Source organism: Pyxicephalus adspersus, chromosome 10 (genome assembly GCF_032062135.1).
Source record: "Pyxicephalus adspersus chromosome 10, UCB_Pads_2.0, whole genome shotgun sequence".
NCBI lineage: Eukaryota > Metazoa > Chordata > Amphibia > Anura > Pyxicephalidae > Pyxicephalus > Pyxicephalus adspersus.
Window position 1 is genome coordinate 11,777,921 of NC_092867.1, and position 22,978 is coordinate 11,800,898.

The 22,978-nt window shown below is 39.5% G+C and overlaps 1 protein-coding gene across 1 annotated transcript in view; it reads left to right on the top strand.

The window, feature by feature from the left end:
• ABCC2 (ATP binding cassette subfamily C member 2) overlaps nucleotides 1-18,393 on the top strand; it is a 29,630-nt gene extending 11,237 nt beyond the window's left edge. The window contains exons 8-29 of the mRNA XM_072425183.1: nucleotides 1,231-1,409; nucleotides 2,323-2,500; nucleotides 2,595-2,849; nucleotides 3,853-3,918; nucleotides 4,222-4,359; nucleotides 4,920-5,066; nucleotides 5,744-5,828; nucleotides 6,026-6,092; nucleotides 6,345-6,471; nucleotides 7,140-7,316; nucleotides 8,651-8,818; nucleotides 8,993-9,176; nucleotides 9,797-9,923; nucleotides 11,133-11,241; nucleotides 11,672-11,891; nucleotides 13,016-13,170; nucleotides 13,660-13,815; nucleotides 14,919-15,118; nucleotides 15,667-15,793; nucleotides 16,544-16,645; nucleotides 17,300-17,443; nucleotides 17,745-18,393. Of these exons, the coding sequence (XP_072281284.1) occupies nucleotides 1,231-1,409; nucleotides 2,323-2,500; nucleotides 2,595-2,849; nucleotides 3,853-3,918; nucleotides 4,222-4,359; nucleotides 4,920-5,066; nucleotides 5,744-5,828; nucleotides 6,026-6,092; nucleotides 6,345-6,471; nucleotides 7,140-7,316; nucleotides 8,651-8,818; nucleotides 8,993-9,176; nucleotides 9,797-9,923; nucleotides 11,133-11,241; nucleotides 11,672-11,891; nucleotides 13,016-13,170; nucleotides 13,660-13,815; nucleotides 14,919-15,118; nucleotides 15,667-15,793; nucleotides 16,544-16,645; nucleotides 17,300-17,443; nucleotides 17,745-17,972 (3,339 nt within the window). The 3' untranslated portion in view covers nucleotides 17,973-18,393. The remainder of the gene's footprint in view (nucleotides 1-1,230; nucleotides 1,410-2,322; nucleotides 2,501-2,594; nucleotides 2,850-3,852; nucleotides 3,919-4,221; nucleotides 4,360-4,919; nucleotides 5,067-5,743; nucleotides 5,829-6,025; nucleotides 6,093-6,344; nucleotides 6,472-7,139; nucleotides 7,317-8,650; nucleotides 8,819-8,992; nucleotides 9,177-9,796; nucleotides 9,924-11,132; nucleotides 11,242-11,671; nucleotides 11,892-13,015; nucleotides 13,171-13,659; nucleotides 13,816-14,918; nucleotides 15,119-15,666; nucleotides 15,794-16,543; nucleotides 16,646-17,299; nucleotides 17,444-17,744) is intronic.
• The last annotated feature ends 4,585 nt before the right edge of the window (nucleotides 18,394-22,978 follow it).

Genomic DNA, 22,978 nt, shown 5'->3' on the forward strand with positions numbered 1-22,978 from the left:
AAAAGGATATTTGGCTTAGAAGTCTTGGATCTCATTACCAAAATTTAGGAGTTCTGTTTACCTCTGTCTAGGTGATTAAATAACCCACCCACCTTTGCAAGTTCTAGCATCTTCTACTACATTCTGCATAGTATAAAATAAATTGCAAAACCACCAAAATATTTGAAATCTCTAATATGGGTACAGCTGGTGTTCAGATCTGGAAATTGTGTTCAGAGATCTCACTAAGAGTCCTTGAAAGAAGTAAGAGATGGTTAGTGGGTAAACTTTTGGATGAAAATGTCCTGTAAAGCTATGTCCCTGTCTGCTTCTTCATGACTTCAGTTCATGTAACAAAATAAAACTTAGTATGTCAGTGCCAGGTGTTTGGTTTCTCTGGTATGTAAAAGGCTGGAGGTATCAAGCAGAACTATTCTGTGAAATGATGGAACCCAAGCAACAGAAAGTACTCTATAGGCAGGCTAGAACCTCTAATGGGTTTCTATTGTTCTATTGTTGTGTCCCCTTTTCATTTGCCTTGGTGGCCATTGTTAGCAGGAGTGAAATTGGTGGATGTAAATCTTCCGAAAGAAATGAAAGTTCAGGTCATAACTGTCTAAGAGATAATTTGCCTTTATTTTAGTCTCTGTTGTATCTACAGTCCAGGGATTAAAGGCAAATCTGCCTAAGGCAATGCAAAAAAACCTTGGCAAAAGTATTACCCAATTGCCATTCCCAACTCTTAAATTTTAATTTATTGTGAGATGGAGCAGGGGGTTTCATAAAGTTTCTGTAAGAAGCAACAGTTTTTGATAGTTATTTTGGAACAGGATTTTTTTATTAAAAAATTAAAAGTGTGCAAACCTAGGCTTCCAAGAGATTCTGATGGGATTTAGAAATCCTTGAATTTTCATTACCCAAGAACAATAGTTTGTAATTGAGGTAAATATATTATGTCTGTCCCCTAACATCAGTAACTTTACTCTGAGGGAGGATACCTCGTCTATATACAGGGGAGGGTGTTAAACAGAACAGTACTCATTCATTCTACTTTTTCTGGAAAAGATCACTAATGATTGTTTCAGGTGAGTATGTTTGAGCAGATCGGATGCTTCCACATGGGTAGGTAGGTTAGCTCAGCAAGCAGAAGATCTACAAAGCAGACCATCATGGTGTACGCAGAAATTTATTACAATAGCCTTGAGCAAGCAGCATGTATGACAAATATTCTGGATTTGCTTTTTTTTCCAGGATGAAAAGAAAAAAGGGAAAAAGAAGAAGAAAGAATCTATAGATGGAACTGCTAAAGATTACCCCAAGTCTTGGCTCTATAAGACCCTCATAAAGACTTTTTCCAGTGTCCTTCTTCAGTCAGCATTCTTCAAACTTATTCACGACCTTCTAGTCTTTGTCAGCCCCCAGATTTTGAAGTAAGACCTTGCCCTTGGTTTTGGGGGACCCCTTGAAATAAAACATGCACCTCGGTTGTATATGTTAAAGTTATCAGAATGCCATCGAAAATTCAATATTTGACATTTATTTGACCCACAGAATTCTGTCAAGGAGGCTTAATGCTAAACTCCAAGAAACATTAAACGGACACTAAAAAACTATAAGGATGATGGTTTATATTACTCTGCATCCTGGTTGTGATCCAACCACCCCTGCCACACAGTCTGCTTGTCCTAAAATTCCACTGCAGTAGCAACAGCTTGGTCAGCACATGTGCATGCAGCAGAGTTTGATTGGCTCCTAGAAACTGCTTTCCTTCTCCCAGTCTGATCGCAGAACATAGTGAGAGAAAATCTGTAAACCAAGCTTATGTGTTCTCTTTATTGATAAAATAGGTTATACATTTTGGCGAAAAGATTTGATTGGTACTTAAGAATGGTGAATTAAGAATTACAATGTCAATACTGCAGATTTGTGTGAGTTTAGAAGTTCCTCCTGGTTTTTAGCTCCTCCCCAGCTTAGTGCATGATACACAAATTGGTCTGATTTATTAAAGCTCCAAGGTCAGAGAGGATACACTTTCATCAGTGAACCTGAGTGATCCAGCAAACCTGGAATGAATCTGGTCCAGGATTCAAAACCTTTGCCAGCACGCAGCTTCACTGATAAAAGTGTATCCTCTCCAGCCTTGGGGAGCTTTAATGAATCAGACACAATATCTCACAGGAGCCAATCACAATGTAATACACAAGATCTCACAGGGACCAATCACAATTTAGTAATCAGTAGCGTTTTGTTACTGTAAATTGTTGCAGTTAGCTTTATTTTTAAGGGACTTCGGGTATCTGTAAGGTTTTGGAGTAAAATGTATTTTTTATTTCTACTTTTCAGAGTGATGGTCTCATTCACCTCAAACCCAGCGGAATACCAATGGAAGGGTTTTTTCTACGCAGCCTTGCTTTTAATAACAGCATTAATCCAGTCCCTCTGTCTCCAACAGTATTTCCAGGGTTGTTTTGTTCTTGGGATGAGGGTTCGCACAGCACTGATGGCCGCTGTATACAAAAAAGTGAGTATTCTCTTAGACTCATTAAAAAGCTGGTAAGTCTTCTATCACAAAAAAAGGCTTCCTGGAAAAATAATATTGTTTGTTACCTTTGCAGGCTTTGACGGTTTCTAATGCCATTCGGAAAGAATCGACAGTTGGAGAGACGGTGAACTTGATGTCTGCAGATGCTCAGAAGTTCATGGATTTGACAAACTTCATCCACCTTATCTGGTCGTCCCCAATGCAGATCGCTGTATCAATTGTCTTTTTGTGGGAAGAGCTTGGGCCAGCAGTTCTGGCTGGCTTAGGGGTGATGATTTTGCTGATCCCAATCAATGCTGTACTGGCCACCAAATCAAAGTCATTTCAGGTAAAACCAACCCATAGACCATTATTTATAGCTTGGTGTAATTCACGACGGACGTTCTATAATATAGAATATATATATATAAATATTCTAGTTATAAATATTATGGAATATACATTGAAAAAAAGATTCAGATGTCATGACGATTCTGATCCCTAATTTCTATTTGTTCCCTCATGGATAATAAAATTGTTATATGTGTAACTAACCCAAACACCTAAGGAGAGTTCCACAGGGATGCTTTTTAAATTATCAGCACAGGGTAAGCTGTTTCTATGCTGATATAAAGTAATATTAATATTATACTATTAAAGTATTATGAGGTACAAAATAAACTGTTCATTGGAGACATATTTGCTCCTATTATCTGCAGTCTTGGAATTGTTTCAGCTCTGCCTGATGTGACCTCTGTCTGGCAACCCTAAAGTGGTAAACATTGCTTGATTATTGATTTACAGAAGATCACACGGAACATCAAAAAGTTGTTAGGAGGCAGAAATCTAAAACTGATACAATTTATGTTCTTGCTACAAACTACATGCCCACCAAGATCCAATACTAAAAAAAGGTTCAGATAGAGCAGCTTATCTCAACCAAATATACTCTAGGTTACTCCAGGGGGATTTCAGGGATTCCTTCAGCAATATATGTCTCTCGAATAAGAAACCACTAACGTTTAGCTAAATATATGGCAGAAGACATTTATCATATGTATATAAGCGGAAGACATTTATCTAAACATCAGCAATGTAAGAAGGACATTCTTTACTGACCACAAAGCTAAGAGGGTACTGTAAAAAAACACCACGGCAAGGGGGCACCATGCACAAATTGAAAGTGGGCATTTCACTGCCTGCCAGTGTAAGGGGTTTCTTTTCCACGACCACCAATGTAAGAAAACAATATAAAATGCTGAGGTTCTCTTTTAGCCATTTGCTTTATAGCATATTATAGGAATATATCATAATTTAGGATATTATAACATAAACTCCTTGTTCTTTTATAGACGCAAAACATGAAGAACAAGGATACCCGTATGAAAATAATGAATGAAATTCTCAATGGCATAAAGGTAAGGATTGTCAGTGCAGCCACCAATCTTCCAACAAGTGTCAATTTTATTTTTATTTAATACTTGGTATGCTTGTTCCATCTATAGAATAACCCAGTGTCTTGCTGGGAAGTGTTGGTGTTTTGGTTGTCACAGTGGAAAAACAATAGACTCTTAACTATTTTCTGCCTTCTAAAGTTCTTTCCGTACTTTTTAGGTCTTGTCCTAAATATTTCTAACTAGTGACTGACGCACACAAGACCACCAGAGCTATAGAATATTTTACAAGCTGTAATTAATTATATAATGTTCCTTGTGTTCCAGATCTTGAAGCTGTACGCCTGGGAGCCATCATTTGAGAAACAGGTGGAAGTTATCCGTGAAAAAGAGCTGAAGAACATGTTACACTTTGCCTACCTCTTCTCGGTGTCTCTGTTTGTTTTTACTTGCGCTCCTTTCCTGGTAAGATGGGACAGATGTAACATGATGATAAGATACTGATAAGCATGGGCTGATGCTGATAAGTGTGAACTGACATCTGACCCATAGGACTCTATTCACCATTGTTGTACAATGTGTGATAACCCTTTTCCATTTTCTTTCTCTGAATTGTCCACCTTTGTTGATTTGTGGATAAATTCAACCTGGAAACTGTAAGAGGTGCAGGAAATGTTAGGGGAGTTAGAATGCTCCTCATAGTTTATAAAATATGAACTCATTTCCACATGCTCGACTTTGGTGCTCTGTACAGTCAGTCCACATATTCTCCCATGGCAGGTCTCCTTTGGGATGAGGACTATAAAGAAAATGAAATAAAATGACTATACTTACAATTCAGTGCTAAATATTTGCATGAATGGTTATTTTTCTACTTTCTTCTTTTTGGTGTAATCATTGAAAACATTCAGAGGAATCTTGTTGCTGGGGGCCTTTTGTTGTAATGCTGTGTAAATAACTAGGGATTTGTATGGCTATATAACAGTGACTATTGTTTTTTAGAAACTGATTTCCTCTTCTTACAGGTGTCGGTTGCCAGTTTTGCGGTTTTTGTGGTGACAGATCCAAAAAATGTCCTGAATGCAGAAAGAGCTTTCACTTCCATCTCACTTTTCAATATCCTGCGATTCCCTCTCGCCATGTTGCCTATGCTCATCTCCAGTATGGTGCAGGTAAGATACGTCTACAGTCAGAGTCGATGAAAGGAAGCAGCCAATCGGGTTAGACAAGGAAAGTTGGAAGAGTAGGTTAGCTAATGCCAGCTAACATCTGAATGGAATAATTACCTATTTTTTTCTATAGACATGTATTTTGTTTCTTGAGTTAACTTTATATATCTTATATGGGGTCATTTTATATCTGCATAAAGACCAATACACACATACCTACTAAAGACCTTTAGAAGAAGGAAGACATTTCACCTACCATCATGTATTTAGGTTGTAAGCAGAGTCCGGAGCTCCTGTGGGACGGGGTTCCGGAGCTCCTGTGGGACGGGTTTCCGGAGCTCCTGTGGAACGGGTTTCCGGAGCTCCTGTGGGACGGGTTCCGGAGCTCCTGTGGGACGGGTTTCCGGAGCTCCTGTGGGACGGGGTCCGGAGCTCCTGTGGGACGGGGTCCAGAGCACCTGTTGGTTGAAGTCCGGAGCACTTGTTGGAAGAGGTTCACAATATCAGTGAGATGGTAAATTGCTTGGATAAAACCCACCTTGGGTGCAAATGGTGTTCCTGGTATAAATTCAAATTTCAGATTTAAAAGCATTGGTGCTATTTACTTGTCACTTTATAAAAAATGAGGTAATAAATATCAAATTGCACCCATAAGTGTAATGACATTGCTTTTCCTGCAGACTAATGTTTCCTGCGCCCGTCTGGAGAAGTACCTGGGAGGAGATGACTTGGATAACTCTGCCATTCATAATGACCCCACTGTTGGTAAGTGACCATCCAAATGATGGTGATAAATGTGTTGCTGATATGGATGGGTGATGTACATGGGGATAGGAAATGTAAGATTAAGTAAATGAATACAGGAAATATATTAGATTGAGAAAGATATTTTTCAGGTATGTATGAACACACCGCCTGCCATACTGAAGAAGTTCTTAGATTTTGTATTTTTTTTTTCACAGATGCAGCTGTCCGCTTTTCAGATGCCACCTTTACCTGGGAGCCTGACAATCCTCCATCAGTGAAAAAGTAAGATGGCATTCATTGTGCTTTCTCCGAGTGGGTCGCACACTTTTACAATATGAACAGGTGCCCTTAGGGTTTTGTTGTCACCTTTACCACCCTCTGAATTAGTGGAGTTTGTGTGTTCTTCATTGTTAATTATGAAGTTTTCACATTTTTGGTATCCTTCATATTCCCATGGTTACAGAGCAATGTAATGTCTACAATGAATCCCCTCACACATGTATTTAGTTCTAATTGTCATAACTATCTGTGCAGTGTTAACCTGGACATTAAAGAAGGCCATCTCGTTGCTGTAGTCGGTGGTGTTGGCTCAGGAAAGTCCTCCTTGATTTCTGCAATGCTTGGAGAAATGGACCACGTCAATGGACACATTAATATCAAGGTAGCAATGACATACTTTCCACAGGGTCCTATATAATTAATATCTGAAACAAGAATTGTGCAAGGGGTTACCTTTTGGACCTAAAGGACAACATTTAGAATACACCTGTCATGAGAGATGATATACACTGCCATTTTATGACTTTTTCTTTTACAAATGTTACGCTTCGGTTGTGTCATTGATGCTTTATGAGTCGCTGACCTAAAAGGTGCCTGGAAAAAAGATTAAAAACTTTGTGTTATGTGACCCAGTTAATATAAGCAGTGGTGGATTTCCAACAGTGGACCCCTGTGCAGAATTAGCTTGGGTCCCCCCTGTTGAACTCACTCAGGGCCCCTGTTGGCTGAGGAGGGTCCAGGTTCTTTGTGCAGTGGCACACTTCACACCTCCTTATGTCCGCCCTTGGGGAGAGGTTACATGCTCACAGTACTGGGCAATTTTTCCGGCTGTATCAAGGGAAGGAGCGGGTTTCAGACAAACAACTGTCACTTTGCCCTGAATCTGCAAAATTAGAATGTACTCTAAAGCCAGACACAGGCCAGGCATCTAACACTATCTGAAAGAGTTCAGCAATGGCTGTACCTCACACATTTAAGAACATCTCTGATGTTCTCTAAGCACCATTTTGATATTCATTCCCTGATAAGAAATGTGTATGTCTCTTTCAGGGCTCCCTGGCTTATGTTCCTCAACAAGCCTGGATCCAAAATGCCACCCTGAAGGACAATATCCTGTTTGGGGCACCACTGGATGAGAAGCGATACCAGGAGGTACTGGAGGCCTGTGCACTCCTTCCCGATCTGGAGATCCTGCCTGGAGGGGACCTGTCTGAAATAGGAGAAAAGGTAATAATGAATTTTAAAGGGAAATATTTGTTTTTCAGTTGAGGTTTATTTAATATGTTTTTGTGTTAGTTGCGTCTTTATTGTGGATTTATTATACAATTTTGATGATTTTTTGCCTGTTTCAGAGAGTGCAATCAACATTCTTACTGAACTATTACATCATAATTACAGAAAATTCCCCAATATATACAGAAGAGACTGTGAGATCACAAAAGCAGTAGAATTAAATCACTGGTCTATATTACTAAGGAAGAATCACACTACACATATAATTTAAATCCTATCTGTTTATTGATTCTAAATCTCCGTGAACAGTAACAGCCTTCCCATTATGCTACTACCATGTGGCTTTCACACAATAACAAAGTATAAATTCAAAATTCAATACATATTGTTAGGGTATCACTCCACCTTTGTTCCTTCCTAATGATCTATGCACATTGCAAGAATTATAGCTAACTATATTGCACATTCCTACCTTTGTCTGTTCTGAATTGTTTGTTCCACAATATCCTGCAAACTGATTCTTGGGGGGGGGGTCTAGTACATTAAAACCAACTAGTGAATTTTCAGTGGTGAAATTAAGCTGAAGAGTAAAGTTTTAGCATCAGCATCCCTTTAGAAGTTCTTTTCTCATAGGGAAAACAGAACACAGGACACAAAATTCTATTGCATGGGATGTCTAAAATGTCACTTACTGCACACAACTGGGAAATACAGCAAGCCAATTGCACAGACAGTAAAGGCTGCTTCTAAAGCTTTCTGATGTACAATGATTTGTGTAGAAGTGAGGACTATAGGACGATTTGTACTGTATTTGTATTGTCATCAGCAGCCTTTATTCAATACCTTTCTGAGCCTTGAAAGCATTTCTAAGACTACAAACAGCAGCAAATCCCTTGCACAGCTGTATCATGTATAATGTAGGCCTTTGTACAGTTCCACACCTTCAGGATTGTACATACATAACAAGCATTTAGGTAAAAAGTGGTGTGACATAGAAAAAAAATTGTTTTGGTCAGTTTAATTGTTTGTCTTAGAGGTAGCAGGCCACACACCCCTCACATATCTGTATTCAGTTTGTAGAAGTTTTATTGCAGTCAGGTAATGTTATCAGTATAATTATTACTGATTTACTGTACATATTATAGTGCTGTACAAAGGACAAGCAAATGATACAAAAACAACATAGATAACATACACAAATACATAAAAAATAGGAAGAGAAGCTCTGCCTAAAGAGCCTAAAAATCAAAACCAGACTTTATTAACCTGTACACTAGAAGCCAATATGTATTTTTTTTCTGAGCTAATGAACATTGTGATTGGCACAGGGCATAAATCTAAGTGGAGGACAGAAGCAGCGGGTGAGCTTGGCTCGAGCAGTCTACCAGAACACCGATATCTACATTCTGGATGACCCACTCTCGGCTGTTGATGCCCATGTCGGAAAACACATATTTGACAAGGTGATCGGTCCCAATGGATTGCTGAAAAACAAGGTGATTATAGAGTTGCTGAGAGAAATGTCTGTAATGAATCCATGGACACAAGGATTGCTGAATTCCTTGCTGTAGTACCACCTACCCAGCCCGAAGAATTAACTTTTGTTTCATTGGATGCCTTGTTTAGGAGAAATAGTTATATAAATGTATTTTTGGCTTGTCTCCCCTCAGACACGGATCTTGGTGACACACGGTGTCAGTTTCCTGAAGCACACCAATGAAATTGTGGTGTTGGTAAATGGCAGTGTTACTGAAACTGGCTCCTACAAAACATTATTGGCAAACAAAGGCGCCTTTGCTGAGTTTTTAAAGACCTACGCCAAGCAAGACCACAACCAGGATGTGGAGCCTACAGGTACCAACTTACCATAATTATAGATCATATATCTGCTATTAAGTGACTTCTTGTATCTTCTGACCTTTTCTAGTTTTAATAGGTGTCCCTAGACATCCTTCTAAAACTAATATGTGCTTTTCCATCTAAAAAACTGGATCAGTGCATCCAAAACATGGGGCAGCTTTGAACCTTGATCACTAGTTTTGGCATGTCTAAATTTCACCTGTAATCCTATCAATTTGTTATATAGCACACCTATTTAATGTACAGTGCTGCGTAATATGTTGGTGCTATATAAATCCTGTTTAATAATAATATATGATCTTTTACAAATCTCTACTGAGGGTCTCATGTTTTTTCATGTTTTACTCCTAAGATTCGGTAAATAAACCCCTAGTAGGGAGATTGGTGCATCCTTATAGTTGCAAGGATAAGTTTCTATAGCTGCAGAGAATTCCCCCATCCCTGAAAGTCATAAAAAGTAAAATTTTTAGATAAAAAAAGGTCGGACAAAATCTCCTTCTTTCCCAACTAAATAATTGACAGGTGAGTCCCTGGATAGTTTTGCTGCAATCCCATAAATGACAGTAGTTATTGCTGTGCTGTAATTTTCATATTGGTCTTTGCTTGTCTTCTAGTTTTGCTGGTGGAAGATGATAATGATGACAGTGAGGATCCCATAGAAGAAGCTGTGAAGGCCACAGAAGACATTGTGACCGTGACACTAAAGAGAGAGAATAGCTTACACAAGAAGAGACTGGGCAGGTAAGAGATTGACATAAGATGGTGGACAGGTGAGGCAATGACTTATGATGATGGACAGGAGAGACGCTACCTAGTCCTGGGTTTATATCTCCATCAACAAATAAATTATTGATTGCATGGTATTTGGACATTTATGCACTCTTGTATCCCCAATATAAAAGGCTGGTGTTTTTTTTTTCTCCACTCCATGTGTCTCTTATATGGCCTCATTTAATAAACCATGCTAATTCCTAACTGCAGCAACCAATGGTCACCTATGAGAACTCATCTTGTCCCTGTCTTCTCATTTGTTGCATGGGATTACTGGTTATGGTGCTAACACACATAAATGGAGGCTCTGTTTGCACGTACAATCATTGTCGCACAGGTTGTTAAAGAAAAAACGTGCATTGGCCATGTTATTAGGCAGTTGAGCTCCCAACTGGCCCTAACTTGGTATGACTAACCTATGGAGGACCTTATGGAGGAATACACCAAAATTCTAACTGTTGCGGGTTCAACCAATCAGTTTTTGCCAATCGATTCTTATCAATGTCCATAGTCAGAGCCAACCATGCCATTTGCCTACATATTATGTGGTAAAAGATTTCCCTTGTTCTAGTCCCACAACTGTAGAAAGGATGTTTGCCTATTTTGTCCTATGGGAGGAGGTAGTCCCTAGGAGTAAGTCATCTTCATGAAAGGTAATAGCCTTCAGCCAGGAAAACCAGCCCTGACAGTTGCATTGCTCTATGGGAATTTTTGATTAGGACCTTTCCATAGATAAACATAGTTATACCTCCATAATATGCTAAACACTTGTTTTAAATCAAATCTTTCCACTAAACCATACAAACCAAACTGTGCTATAGGTTGACAAACACAGCACTGCTTGTATTGCAAATATTGATGTCATCAGATAACCCCTCATCTCTATCTTCCTCCAAACTCATGTAGACATGGCTATCACAAGACATACAGAGGTGTCCTGACTTATGGCCTGGCTTTACTATCTCTATGCTAGGGATAGAATGAAGATGGTGGTACCCAACAGGGAAGATAATAGGGTCTCTGGAGACTTATTGGTGAAGAAGGGTTTTGTTTAGGGTTTATACATTAACATAAATTTTTGTAGGCTGAAAATATGGCAAACAAGTGCTTTGATGCTATTTATATTATAGAGTATTATAAGAATAAAGAATTCCTGACAATATTATGTTTCCTTCTCAGTATGAATGGCACATTACGGAAATCTCTGAAGAAGACACCTGAGGTAGAGGGCCTAACAAAGGCTAAAGGACAACAGCTGATTGAAAAGGAAACAGTGGAGACTGGAAAGGTAGGGATTCTCATTAGAGAATATTTACTTTGTGCCATTCTACATAAAACAAGAAACCATCTCTGTGGGTAAAAGACATAAAAGACCTGCTGTGCCAATAATTGTCTGGATAAGTGGCTTTCCTCAAGGCTGCAGGGTACTTACTGTTGGATATTAAATAGCTGAAATATAATATAACATCTAAATATTATGTGACTTGTCCCTATTACCTGGCTGATTGGGAAAACCAAAGTATACGGAGTATAGAGCTGACAATGCCTTACTGTGCTAATATAATAATATAGATTCATTAAAATAGATACAATAAAATATTGATCATTAACCTGAATGCAATTAAAAGCACTTTTACATATCTTTATCATGTATTTGATATACTGGTAATTACTTGTCTTCAGTGACACATAATATTGATGTTCTCTGTGCCCTCCAGGTGAAATTCTCCGTCTATATGAAGTACCTGCGTGCCATAGGGTGGGGGTACTCAATCTGGATCTTAGTCAGCTACATCCTTCAGAACGCTGCTTTTGTTGGACAGAACATTTGGCTGAGTGATTGGACTAGAGATGCTGTAGACTATCTCAACCGGACCTACCCAGCTTCACAAAGAGACATGAGGGTTGGTGTGTTTGGAGCCTTGGGAGTGGCACAAGGTAAATGGAGAGACTGGTTTACAGGTATTGTTTAACCATTGAGATATCTGTGTAGGCTATTGGGGTCACTGGGTTTTCACAGTTGCCCTTGGATGGGGTTTGCAGCCTCTGGTAAAACCTCCTTCATCTGGTGTACAGAGGACAGACTAACAGAATGCTTGAATCACTTTCAATATGGATAGTCATATAAAGCATCGGTCGCCAACTGGCGAAAATTATTGTGGTCCACAGCACAATAAATATTGGTGCGCCGGGGCACTCTGGCCAGAGCCACAGACCATGTCCCCCGTACAGTTTGCAGGCGGTGGGCGGGTTCTGGCATCATGATGTCACTCTGGGGGAAGTGTCTTTTCCTTTGATTGACACCTTGACTCCTTTGATTTGATGCGCAGTCTGGAGTCCATGAAAATAGTGGTCCCTAACAACCAAAAAGACTGGCAACCACTGATATAGAGGGCTGAAGTTCAGAACCAAAAAGGTGTATTTATAACCCCACAACCCCTGCAGATTGCTGGGGGAGCATTGACATTTTTGCCCCTCCTACTGGCTTATTGCCACCTGATCTCCTCCTCCCCCCCCCCCGAGTTTTGATTGCCACCATGGCACAGAAGGGAGAGGAAGAATGGAATTGGCCAGATCTGCCATGTTTATCCCTGCCCATTGGCGCATGCACCAGAAAGACAGTGCTAGAAGTCAGAGAAAGCTGTGGCTGGCAGCCTGGCAATAGGATTGGCAGCCTGGCAATAGGATCCTTTGCACCACTAGCCATTTAAAGAAGAGAAGGAATCAAAGTGACTTTGCAGACAGAATCTGTTTAGGCTGAGGGTTCCGGAGACAGACAGCTGTTCATAGTCCGCAGTGTGTATTAGTTTGGTGGTGTGTAACCGAAGAGATTTTGGGGTGGCATGGGCCCACTGTTTGTAGCATCCACTGCAAATTCCACTCCTTGCCCAACTCTTCTTTTTATCATCCGGTGGGTAGAGAAGAGCAGTTCTATCTTATCCATTGAGAGGCCCAATGACGTTAAGTTACGTCTCTGTGTATACAGCAATGGCAGGGAAATAACTGATGGATAACAACTAATATTGTGCATATTACAAAGAGGTGATGTCTGACCCTTGTAGGGATCTTCGTCTTTGCTGGTGCATTCCTGGTTGCTGCTGGTACTGTGAGAGCATCACGGCTGCTTCATTTTCAGCTCCTCCGCAATATCCTCCATGTTCCCATGCAGTTTTTTGACACAACTCCAACTGGTCGGATCGTCAACAGGTTTGCCAAGGTCAGTTCATGTTCTTATAAAATCATGTTTATGTTTAGGAATTAAAGAAGGGGAAAATGTATTTTTACTTAAGGTTTCATACTGAGCCTGGTGCCTGCACTCTAGCAGTGAAGGCTTCCATATTTGTATCTAGACAGGCTCTCTTGGAGGGTGCGACTAGTAATCCATATCCCATCCTACAATTGGAACAAAGCCCTCTTTGGTTCTATATCTGGGTTACTATATTGGTTACTGCATACTGTATGGTCAACCTACAGTTAGAAAAAAGGGGGTAATTATCTGTTACTGGACATAAGGCTACATGTTAAACTCTGACTAAGTTCCAAATGCCTCAAAAAAGCAAAGGTCATAACACTTATCTAAGTAATTATAGAAATATAGTGAGTTAAGCAAGGTACATGTGAAAAATCCACAAATGATCGCCTTAGGATTTTGCAGCATGTGTGAGTATTCATGTTAAATTTCATTGTTGAATGCATCGTTGTACAGGATATCTTCACGGTGGACGAGACCATCCCCATGTCATTCCGCAGCTGGATATCCTGCGTATTGGGGGTCATCGGCACCTTATTTGTCATCTGCTTGGCCACACCTATCTTTGCCGCCATCATCGTACCCTTGGCCATTTTCTATTATTTTGTACAGGTAAATGGAAGTATTTATTTTCTTCATATAGAACATGAATTGATCAGACCTAAAGGACCCCATATTATATAATTTCTGGGACCTGAAGATTATATATATATATATATATATATATATATATATATATATATATATATATATATATATTTATCATACTATTAGGACTTGTGTACATTGGCTTTTGTTCTCTTTAGGTGGGTTTTATTTTATGTCTATTGGAATAGAAAACCCACCTGAAGCAGGTCAAATGCATTCATAAATTAATTACCTTCTCCAACTGATGCCACAAACCTGTTCTGTCAAAGAGAACTATTCACAATACCAAATCTTCATTGTGGAGCCAACAAGACTTTGGCTTAGAGCATAGGCTCTTTCACTTTTCAATTGGAGGACCTCCAGTTAACAATTTGTACTACTACCCAGGGGCCCAAAAACCTTCAGTGTAATTTCCTTTACTCCATGCCTCCAAACACTTTATTACCCATAGGTGTCTCTGCTCAAAGCATAGTCGGTGTTCCTAATCACTTTACACTGATTTCATGGTTTGACGAACTATATTTTATATATTAGGTGTTGACCATAGGCATGAGAGGATCCCTAAGCTCTCCATTGTGCCTCTGTAAAGCTTGGTTATGGCCACTATGGTACTGATGGTGGTTGGAGCTTAAGGGGGCATAGCTAACTAAATCCTGGGCCTAATAGCTGTATACCCTGCAAACGTGTCTTTGTACCCTCTTACAATGGTGGTCAGTGGAGATGTACCCCTTTATATTGGTAGTCATTGATGACTTGACCACTTAAACTGTAGAGAAATGTCACCAATGTAATGCAGGCATTTTAATATAAAGGGTGCAGTGAAAAATGTGGATTTTACTTATGTTGGTACCTGGCAAAGGATACTGTTCAGACTCTGGGCTCATCCTAAGCTTCTCACATAATCAGTATTCACTGTATGCTCCACCATTGTATGCAGTCCTAAAGAATGGCTGTATTAGGCACAGGGTGTCCAGTAATAGGAGCTGACCCCAGTGTGATTACCAGTAAGCCATTATGTGTCAGACATTATAGTTGTATGGTAAAATATTTATTTTTCTTGTAATCAGAGGTTTTATGTCACCACTTCCCGACAACTGCGGCGTCTGGATTCTGTCACAAGGTCACCCATCTATTCTCACTTTGGGGAGACGGTGTCTGGCCTGTCGGTTATCCGTGCTTATGGACATCAGCAAAGGTTCCTCCAGTATAACGAAGACACCATTGACCTCAATCAGAAGAGCGTGTACTCCTGGATTGTTTCCAACAGGTACAACTCCACTAAAATAACCCAGGCAGTTTCTAGTGTCACCAGCTGAGGCTCCTTCTACCCAGTTGTGTTTCATGCCCTGTGCATATTTTCCTTTGCTGGCAAAATGATCAAACAATGGAAATATGTTGTGGCTGCAGTGAAGTGTAATAAAAGCCTTCAGGCTACATTTTTGCAATGATATGCATTCAGCTATTGGGTTGGGGCTCTTCAAAAGTTTATTGGAAGGAGCAAGCATGCATTTTTAAGTGCATCTGGTGACACTTAGCCCTAAGCTGAGCCATACTAAAAAAAACACACAATCTGTGTTTGCACCTGAGAATTTATAGACCATGTTGAGATAAAGCATAGTCAATCAGTGAAAAGGGGGAAGCAAATTCATTGTCTGCAGAAAAAGGCAGCTATGTATTAAATCATTCCATCCAAACTACAAAACTATGTTCTGAATTGAATTTTACAATTAACGACATGTTACATTTGTGATGCATGGGAATTTGATGTATGATGGAAATGTGATGATTGATTGACATGTGATGTATCTCCAACAGGTGGCTGGCCATTCGTCTGGAATTCGTAGGAAACCTCACTGTTTTCTTTGCTGCTCTCTTTGCGGTTCTGGCCCGTAACACAGTGGACAGTGGAACTGTTGGGTTGTCCATTTCCTCAGCACTTAATGTAAGTCTTCATATCATATAGAATATATGTACTCATGGTATATTATTGTCCGCAGTGGCCAATCAAATTTTTCTTTTCAATTTGACACTTACTTTCATTAAAGCAGAATATTTAAAAGACTGAACTCTGTTATTTACTGTACTCTATTTTGTGAGCAATATGTTACCTGCTGAACAGGATACTGAATTACATTTATACAACAATACCTCAACTTTATGTACAAATGTTTGATGAGGGACTTCCATGTCCAAAACATGATGATGATCAGGATAGCAAGACCAATACTAACTATACATATATACTATCTAGCCCTGTACTTTATCCAGGTCATTAAATAACCAGTAGTAGTTCACCATGTATAACCCGACTTGTTCTGCATCAGAGGCACTTCACTCTATTGATATCATCATAAAATACATTTTATTGTTCCTGGCACAATGCGTGCAAGAGTCTCATCAGGACCTCCCCGCTTTGCCATGGTTCACCTAAATGGGCCTTTTCAGAATACTTTACAACAAAGAGGCCTTGATGGGACTGATACATCAGCAATGCTATGAACCTCCCAGGTTCTCTCCTATAATCTACAGAACACTTACAGAATCCTATCCTATTCTGGGTGAATATTTGTCCTCATTAGAAGTTGGTGTTACTCTTTATTATTACACTCTTATTGTTATGTCTCTAAATGACCCAAAGCCCAAGGACACACACAAAACAATGTACCAATTTGTGTCTGTATCTATCTTATAGATCACACAGACCTTGAACTGGCTGGTCAGGATGACCTCAGAGCTGGAGACCAATATTGTGGCTGTTGAGCGTGTGGATGAGTACATCAAGGTGGAGAATGAGGTATGTTCTTCTATATCACACATCTTCTATACCACACAGTGAGGACTTTATGGTTAAATAGGCTTGTCAAAAAACATGGGATGATGGGGGGGGAACAATTCACATAAAAATCAGAAAATTGTTTTTGGCTACAGTTGTATTTATTTGGATTAGGCAATCAATATCTTGTGTCTTGTGTTCTCCCCAGAACATTTTTTTTAAGCTGGGTGGGAAGAAGCTGCAGCCCCTGTATGGTGACCCAACGTTGGAGTAACCACCCAAAAACAGCCGGGTGGTTACTAAAAAGTGCCGAGTGGTGCACCCGGCTAAAAGGGGCTGTGTAGAAGTATTTCATATCTCCACATTAGGAACTTGGTAAGGCTCTACAATAAACCTGGGTTAGGACTTGTAGGTTGTCTCCTCACCTAAGCTGTAGTTTCACTTTTATTTCTTGTTCTCCTTTACCACCTGACACAAACAGGAACATCCCCTTACTGACCAATGATCCCTGTAGTGACACCTATCGGACATGAAACAAGTGGCACATATAGATGAGAAGCCTCTAAACTATGCACAGCAGCATTACACACAGTGATAACAAAGCAGGGTTTGAGCATAATCAACTGCCTTGTCTGCAGAAAAGACGTAACTTCCTTTTGTCTGGTCATCATGTAGGCACAATGGGTAACAGATCATCGCCCACCAAAGAACTGGCCTGATAAGGGTGTGGTGAAGTTTGTGGACTACAAGGTGCGTTATCGGGAGGAGCTGGACCTCGTCCTCCATGGGATCACATGTACCGTGGACAGTATGGAGAAGGTAAATTCATTAAATCTCAACCCTACCCCATAGCTTGTGAAGCTGATTAAAGCAAACATGCTGAGAAACATGAGATGACAGTAAGCGAGTAAGCTCATTGGACTGCACCTTAAATCACATTTTTGGTTGGTTGATCCTTTTCCTGTCCTTGGGTAAACTGTTTTATTATCTACTCCTAAGATTTAGGAGACACAACCCAAGTTATCTTGTTTGGTTAAAGCTTAGGTTCTCTGGTTTAGTTGGATAAATCGGTTCCTATTGTTCATATCTGATTTGTCACTATGTGGATCTGTGTCCCCAGGTGGGAATTGCCGGAAGAACAGGCGCTGGAAAGTCTTCACTCACTAACTGTATTTTCCGGATCATCGAAGCAGCCGGTGGTCAAATTGTTATCGATGGGCAGGACATTTCTCTCATTGGCCTCCATGACCTCCGTAACAAACTGACCATCATTCCTCAGGTAAAGGCCCAGCCAGGGCGGTCTATATGTCCCAAACCTAAACACACATCACATACACTGCGTACATAAGGGAAAGACGAGATGATGCTACAATGCAAGTCCTAATGAAAAATTTTGTTACTCACAGCTATCAATCAGATTTGAAAGGCCTAAAAATAAAATCTGATTAGTTGCTTGCACAAATATTATTCTGTCCAACATTTTTTAACATGATACAGTGTGTTAAAACATGTTTATATGTGTATAGGTATGTATAATAATAATTGAACATATACATTATACATGTGCATCGAAACATCTACTGCAGAAGATACTATAGGAAAGCTTTCTTATAGCTAGAAGTGTATTCTGCCAATAAAAGATCATGACTGATGGCCTGCTAAAGAATAAGTGCACTGTGGGCAGCAGGGTGGCTCAGAGGTTAGCAGCCTGGCCTTTGCAGCATTATTATTATTATTATTTATTATTATTATTAATAATAAACAGGATTTATATAGCATCAACATATTACACAGGGCTGTACAATAAATAAGGGTTGCAAATGACAGACAGATAGACAGTGACACAGGAGGAGAGGACCCACTAGGTCCCAGGTTCGAATTTTAGCCAGGGAACTATCTGCATGGAGTTTGCAGGTTCCCCCCATGTCTGCGTGGGTTTACTTGGGTACTGCAGTTTCTTCCCACATCCAAAAAACATACAGTTAGGTTAATTGGCTACCACCCAAAATTGACCTCAGACAAAATTAAAGACATGACTATAGTAGGGACATTAGATTGTGAGGGACAGCTAGTGACATGACTATAGACTTTGTACAGTACTCATGTTAAGTATGTAACAAACTCAATTGTTCCCGTCAATTCATCTGAAATTTGTTCGAATCCCTATTTAATGTACAGCGCTGCGTAATATGTTGGCGCTATAAAAATCCTGTTTAATAATAATAATAATTATCATAATCGTTTCAGTTCCTATGAAAACAATTACTTGTTCTGCCAACTAGTGGACACTTTTCAAAGTGTACAGCTGTCACAATAGGAAATGCTCTATGTATAAACTAAAATTATGAGCGAATTTAGAGCCAATTGACAGTGGAATAATTTATAAATACTACCCAATAGGCCCGATTTCATAAAGCTCTGCAAGGCTGGAAAGAATAATTGAGTGATCCAGCAAACCTGAAATGGATTTCTTGATTTTGTTATTTGTTAGCAAATGTTCTCAATCCTGGACAAGATCCAGTCCAGTTTTTTTGGATCACCTAGGTTCACTGATAAAAGTGAATATTCTCCAATCTTGGAAAACTTTAATAAATCAGGCCCAATGTCAAATGAGCAGTTTGTTATACACTTTACATGAGGACACAGTGCCATCTAGTGACATGACTTGAGAATAAATCAAGTGTCTTTTTTTAAATAGCATTTTCCGTAAAAAAAAAAATCTTGGTTTATACTTGAGTATATACAGTAATGGAAAGTTCAGCATTGAGAAAAATACCTGTGGAGCAATGTAAATGCAAAGCTAATGTTCATTTGGATAGGCAAAATACCTGAGGACACATGTAGGCAAAATATAACATCCAATGATTTATAGCTTGTTACGTTACACTAACCTGCTATGGTCTTTTTTTTTCAGGGTGATGGTGCTGGACGCAGGTAAAATCATAGAGTACGGTGAGCCAGAGGCGCTCCTAAAAAGTAATGGCCACTTTGCGTCTATGGCTAAGGACGCTGGTATTGAGGGGTCTAACAGTACCGAATTATGAACACTGACTGGTGCAGCCTGTGTGTGGTTGGGCCAGCCAGCCAGCAAGGACTGAATACCAGCTGGATATGGGAAATATTGCTGCAGCAGGAACAGAACTCTTGGATTCCAGTATAGCCAGATGTGGACTAGGACTATAGTCTTGTTGTGGCATTGGATTGTCGGTAGCTGCTGGCAGTGCGTGGATCTACATGGTGCTTCTTTAATAGTATTGTAATCTTACGTTTTACTGTTCTTTAGCATAAATCTGAATTCTAAGTGACAGCTCTGGTCTTTTCTGAAGGATATAGACAACATATTGGGTCAGGTGGATGGAGGGGAGCAATCATTTTGGCAATTTTTTTTTAAATGCAAAAGAAGATGTCAAGCTCAGGGGTGGGGCTCTATTATGCAAATATTGACTTCGCATAGGAAGTCAGAGTCTGGCCATGCCTCCTCTCCCTGGTCACTTATTGGTTAGCAATGTTGTAGTAATTTGTATCACCTTCTCAGAGCAACCATCTCTTCTATCACAAAACCAAAGTGACCAATAAAAGTTATCAAGGTAACTTTTAATTACCATGAGAACATCACAAATATACCTTGTCCTAGTGGTATATTATCCTTCTGGCTATGGTATTGCTTTAAATACATATTTGATATTTATGCTGAACATTCTGTTTAGCAGTACAGCACATTGATTGTTATATTGGTGCAAACCAATGAGCCATCTTGGCTAAGCTAGCCAGAATTCAGTCATTTGGTGCCTTATCTTATTCTTTAATGTGTCCAGCAAGGACACTGACTGCACTGTCTGCCATAGAGACTGACCACTGACAGCAGAGGGGGACAAAAACTAAACCGTGTCAGGAATACTACAATAAAATGTTCAATTATTGTTACTGTAACTTATGATGTATACACAGTTTGGGCTCTATTTATTAAATAGGCAATCTTCCAGGTCCATGTGTTTCAATGGCAGTAATTGATTCCCACCAGGGAATGTTTGAGGGAATATCAGATTCCCCATTTTATAAATAGAGCCCCTGGTTATTTTTTTTTACTGTTCTGTATGAGTGAATGTTCTCTATCATAGCAGACATTGTGCTCTTTCAATACAGGTAATATACTAATCACTAACATAAACCGGTGCTATGAGGAAGTGAAGACAATGATCATGTTGAGCGGTCACATAGTAAAGAGGTCGGAGAATAAATATGGATGGAGTGGAATTCTTTAAAATGTTTATTGGCGTTCCATGTATAATTTATTCTCAGACCTCTTTTGCTCTGAGGCTTATTATTCCTTTAATACAATCACTATATAATTTTTTTTTACCTTTTCGATATTTTTAGTTATAAAGAACATTATTTTTATGTTTGGATATATGAAGCATATTTTTATAACCGCATCGGTGTAATATTTCTATAACCTTATTAATCCCTCCAGTTCCCCCTCCTCTGTTCTACATGGAAGTCCTAGGGATCTATTTATAAAACAGGAAATCTGATATTCCGAGATTTCTAAATAAAGCACATAGAGTAAGGAAAGTTTGCTTGGGTGTTCCATGGAGCACAGACACCTCTCCCTGTATAGGACGAAGTTTGTGTTGCCACGGATGACCTCTGCAACTTATATATGTACAATATACAACAATATCTGTACACACACACAGAAGTCAGAATGCTGATCAATACTTTTAGTACACACACCTCACCATCTTAAATCAATCAAGTAAATTAAACATTTTGGTATACATTTTATTTGGCACCAAAATGTCTGTAACTGCATTGGTTGTAGGCCGTCTGTACTGACACCAGGTTGTCCTAAATACCTTGCCATACAGTGTTTAACCCAGAAATGTTTTTAAACCGGGTAGGAAGAAATTATAGGTGGGTGGTAGCGCCTGTATTATGACCCAACTCATCAGTAACCACCCAAAAACAGCCGTGTGGTTACTGAAAAGTGGCGGGTGGTGCACCCAGCTAAAAGGGGCTGGGGAGAACCCTGCATTACCTTCCCTGAGCTGTATGGTTCACATGAATCTATGGTGACAAGGGGGCCTGATAATGCCTGGTGCCAGCTCACCACAACCTTGGCGTGCTAAATTATAAACCTGTGGTCCTAGCGCCCACAGAAAGCAGCATCCAGGGCTTCATAGCAGAGGTCTGAGCCAGCTGTAATTATTTGGTTCACCAGACATGGACCTCACTTAGGAAAAGATGCAGAACACTCTGCAAAACACATTACTAAAAAAAAGTGCATCTAAAGCCAGAGTATAGAGGGAGATAGGGTACAATCCCCATCATATTGTATTGCTGTCTGTGTCTCCGGTCCATCTAAATGTTCGGATTACCATTGTCTCCAACAAGAAAAGGGAGGATATAATATAAATTATGACTTCTTACCTGAAAAAAAACATATCTTCCAATGAGCAGAATTGTTCGGTGACAATGATAGGCTTCTCTTTACAAGAAATAAAGGAAATGAGACACTGGAAGCAAAACAGTTTATGGGTTTAACCTTCTCTATTCTATTAAAATGAAGAAATATATATATCATATTGTATATACTTAAATAAAGTAACATTTAGTACACAACAAGGCAAATCTGGCAGATTCCATGTAATGCAAAGTGGAAAACAATTTTGTTCTATATAATGTTTGTGTATTATGTATGTTTATTATAAATTAAAGGATTTTTATTATTTTATTATTATTAAAGAATCTGCTGTGTGGATTATGTTTGTCTATATTATTATATTCAATTCTATACTAAATATAACAGCTAGGTTATGGAATGAGGGTATAGCAACATTCATGGGGGAATTCATCACAGGGCTCTGCATTTTAAAGAAAGAACTTCAAAGTTTGGAGTGAACTATCGTTACAGTAGGACTTGCCCCACATTGCAAGAATTACTACCCATCTCCTAAACCCCTGACTACTTCCTGCCGCTCTGTATCTCCCCTCCTATTGTGTGATACTTCCCCCACCTCCTAGATTGTAAGCTCTTCAGGTCAGGTTCCTCTTCTCCTCCTGTGTCCCTTATCTGTATCTATCTGTCCTTTGCAACTTCTATTTACTGTACAGTGCTGTATTATATGTTGGCGCTATATAAATCCTATTTAATAATAAGTGCATAATAAGGTTTTGGCCAGAGTTCTATTAAAAAGCAGCCTAACTTCCCTTATTCCTCACTTTCTTGGCCACCCTCTCCCCTTTTTACACAGCTCTGGGTTGTGGCCAAGCACAGGATCTCCTCACAATGCAGGACTGCTGGCCCTGCTTTGTGCATCATGACATTGGACTGTCTGTGACTGGTGGGGCACC